The sequence below is a fragment of the Empidonax traillii genome, unplaced genomic scaffold (genome assembly GCF_003031625.1).
Source record: "Empidonax traillii isolate 1590-97213 ecotype Southwest subspecies unplaced genomic scaffold, ASM303162v1 scaffold2029:size96749, whole genome shotgun sequence".
NCBI lineage: Eukaryota > Metazoa > Chordata > Aves > Passeriformes > Tyrannidae > Empidonax > Empidonax traillii.
This window is the reverse complement of record NW_020957222.1, coordinates 32,140-35,183: the sequence shown is the minus strand read 5'-3', so window position 1 is coordinate 35,183 and position 3,044 is coordinate 32,140. Positions and strand designations below refer to the sequence as shown.

Genomic DNA, 3,044 nt, shown 5'->3' with positions numbered 1-3,044 from the left:
TGGGGGATGTTGGGGGGTGCAATGGGGAGGTTATGGGCTCTGGAGGGGGTTCTGGGGTCTGAGGGATGGTGGGGGGTGGGGTTCTGGGGTCTTAGGGGGGCTAGTGGGGGGCTATAGGCTGTGGAGGATGTTGGGGGCGTCTGGGGTCAGAAGGGGGGTCTGGGCTGTGCAGTGGGGGCGTTCTGGGCTCTGGGGGGTGCAGTGGAGGTGTCCTGAGCTCTGTGGGCACTGGGGGGGTACCCAGGCTGTCCCCACCGTGTCCCCTCAGCTCCTTCCCCTGCCCAGCCCCTCATTCCCGAGGGCTGGAATGTCGGGAATCCCCCATGCTCCGCAGGGCACGGTAGTGGTGGAGCGCTGGTGGCAGGTGCCCCTGAGCAAGGAAGGGAAGCCGCCCAGGCTGCACCCCCGGCGGCACCGCGTCTACCGCCTGCTCCAGGACTCCAAACACCTGCCCAGGGGCTCCATGGAGCTCCTTCTCACCCAGGCCGTGGAGGGTGAGCCCTTTTCCTGGAATGCTCTTCCGAGGAGTCCCCCTCCTGGGATATTTGGGTATTTGGGCCTGGGTTTATTCTTATCCATGGGGGGAAGAGAAAGAATTCGCTCCCTGTTATGTCCCGTTCCTGGTTATCCAGTGGCACAGGGATCCATCCCTCAGCTGATTTCAGATCTCTGACCCCCCAAACCCAACAATTCTGTGGAATTTTATGTCCGTTTTTTGGATGCCACCTCAGACCTGCATGGCTGGGAATTATTCCAGCATTCCCAGCTTGTATTCCCACATTTTCCTGGCAGACCTGGGCACTCGTGGGGATGTAGTGAGTGTGAAGAAGAGCCTGGGGAGGAACAAGCTCCTTCCCCAGGGATTGGCTGTTTATCCATCCCCAGAAAATCTTCGCATGTTCCAGGAGGAGAAGAAGGTGAGTGGCACCAAAGGGGCTTTTCCAGCCTCTCCAGAACCTTGGAAAAACAGGAAAACTGGGGCAAAGAGCAGGCACTGTGCTTCCAAAGCTCTCTGGGATCAGCCCTGTGTGCCTCCACCCATATTCTTGGGGATTTTTGGGATGAGATCTGCCCGATGCCTCAGGAATGGAATCTCAGCAGGAGCCTTGCTCCGTAAAATATTCCCTACTGGAATAAACCTGGAGGGTTTGGAATGGTAGGAGAACCCTGCAGGCCTGTCAAGCCACCATTCCTTCCTGCATGTCTTCCTCAATCCAAGTTTTTTTCCCACTTGTGTTCTTCAATCCCTGTTTTTTTTTCCATTTTCCCTCCTGACTCCCTGTTTTTTCCTCCTCAGATCCTGTTTTCCTTATTTATGCTCCTCAGTTCCTTTATTCTTTCAAATTTATCCTTCTAAACCCTCGTTTTTTCCCCATTTTTCCTTCTCAGTCCCTATTTTTTCCCACTTACCCTCCTCAATCCCCATTTTTCCCATTTTCCCTTACCAATTCCCATTTTCTCTTGCAGGAAGGGAAGCTGGAAGTTCTCCAAACCCAGAGCGGGGAGAAGGTGAGCAGAGAAATGCATAAATCCTGGAGCCTCTGGGGAATTCCCTTCCTCTGCCTGCGATCCCAAACTCTTCCTGAACCCCCCCCCCCGGGCCTTCCCAGTGGGAACACCGGGAATGCTGGGGCTCTTCTGCTTTTCCAGACCCTCAGATTCCTGCGGAGCTGCCGCCTGGAGGTTGGGATGAAAAACAACGTCAAGTGGGAGCTCAGCCCCGAGATCGTGGCTCGGCACTTCCTCAAGAACGTGAGGAGCCCTTCCTGCCCTTCCCAGTGCCCAAATCCCGGGATTTGGGCTTCCCAGCGGCACTGGGGGCTCAGAAGCAGCTCTGGAATTCTTGGGAGGGATTAAGGGAAGGGATAAAGATGGGCCTGGGTATCTGCCCTTGTCCTGCTGCCCTGCTACCCCTGGGGTAATTCCTGGAATTCTCTGAGTTTTTAGAGTCATGCCTGGGATTGTTTGGGGTCATTCCCGGCATTCCCTGGGGTGATTCCCAGCATTCCCCATTCCAGCTGGGGGTGTTTGTGCCCCCCCACGCACTGAAGCTGCCGGAGGAGCCCATCACGCGCTGGGGGGACTACTGGTGTGACGTCACGGTGAGGGTGGCTCTGGTGGGCACCCCCTGACCCCCCACTGCCCCCTGACACCCCCAGTTCCCCTGGGATTTTGGGGTGGCTCTGGTGCCCCCACAGGTGAACAGGCTGGACACAGTGGGGGGTGTTGGGGTGTCCCAGTGGGTTTGGAGTGTTGGAGTGACCCGGGGGGGTTTTGGGGTGCCCCCATTTCCCTGCAGGTGAGTGGGCTGGACATGGTGGGGGATGTTTAGGGTGTCTCAATGAGTTTGGGGTGACCCCGGGGTTTTTGGGATGCCCCCAGGTGAAGGGGCTGGACACAGTGGGGAGTGTTTAGGGTGTCTCAGTGGATTTGGGGTGACCCCAGAGTTTTTGGGAAGCCCCCAGGTGAATGGGCTGGAGATGGTGAGGGGTGTTTGGGGTGTCTCAGTGGGTTTGGGGTGACCCTGGGGTTTTTGGGATGCCCCCAGGTGAACGGGCTGGACACGGTGCGTGTCCCCATGGCCGTGGTGCAGTTCCTGCACCCCAAAACCAAGCGCTACCGGCACTGGGTGCAGCAGCAGCAGAAGGAGCTGCAGGCCCGCAGGGAGCAGCTCCTGTGAGATCCCCCTGACCATGGGGGTCCCAGGATGGATCTGGGGGGCTTCACTCCCCTGGGCCCTTCCCCATCTCGAGGGAACTCCGGACTGGTGTCCAGTCAGTGAAGCAGAAGCTTCTGGGACAAGAGGGAGTTTTGGGGGGCTCTGGAGTTCCTGGGAGACCCCAAACCCTGTCAAGACTCCCCCAAAAACCAGGGGGGGTCCCAGAATGGATTTGGTGGGGTTCAACCCCCCTGGAATCCCCCCTTATCACCTGTGGGGAACTCCTGGATTCTGGAGCAGCAGCTCCCTGGAAGAGAGGGAGTTTTGGGGGATTCCCAGGGGTTTCTGGAGTTCCTGTGAGAGCCCCGGAACCCCACAGGACCCC

General features: G+C 58.0%; 1 protein-coding gene across 1 annotated transcript in view; it reads left to right on the top strand.

Annotated features, from left to right (window-relative positions):
* The window catches only part of MRPL9 (mitochondrial ribosomal protein L9), a 3,646-nt gene extending 961 nt beyond the window's left edge, over positions 1 to 2,685 (top strand). Inside the window, exons 2-7 of the mRNA XM_027909281.1 lie at positions 335 to 494; positions 793 to 917; positions 1,468 to 1,509; positions 1,651 to 1,752; positions 2,019 to 2,102; positions 2,549 to 2,685. Coding sequence (XP_027765082.1) covers positions 335 to 494; positions 793 to 917; positions 1,468 to 1,509; positions 1,651 to 1,752; positions 2,019 to 2,102; positions 2,549 to 2,680 — 645 coding nt within the window. The 3' untranslated portion in view covers positions 2,681 to 2,685. The remainder of the gene's footprint in view (positions 1 to 334; positions 495 to 792; positions 918 to 1,467; positions 1,510 to 1,650; positions 1,753 to 2,018; positions 2,103 to 2,548) is intronic.
* The last annotated feature ends 359 nt before the right edge of the window (positions 2,686 to 3,044 follow it).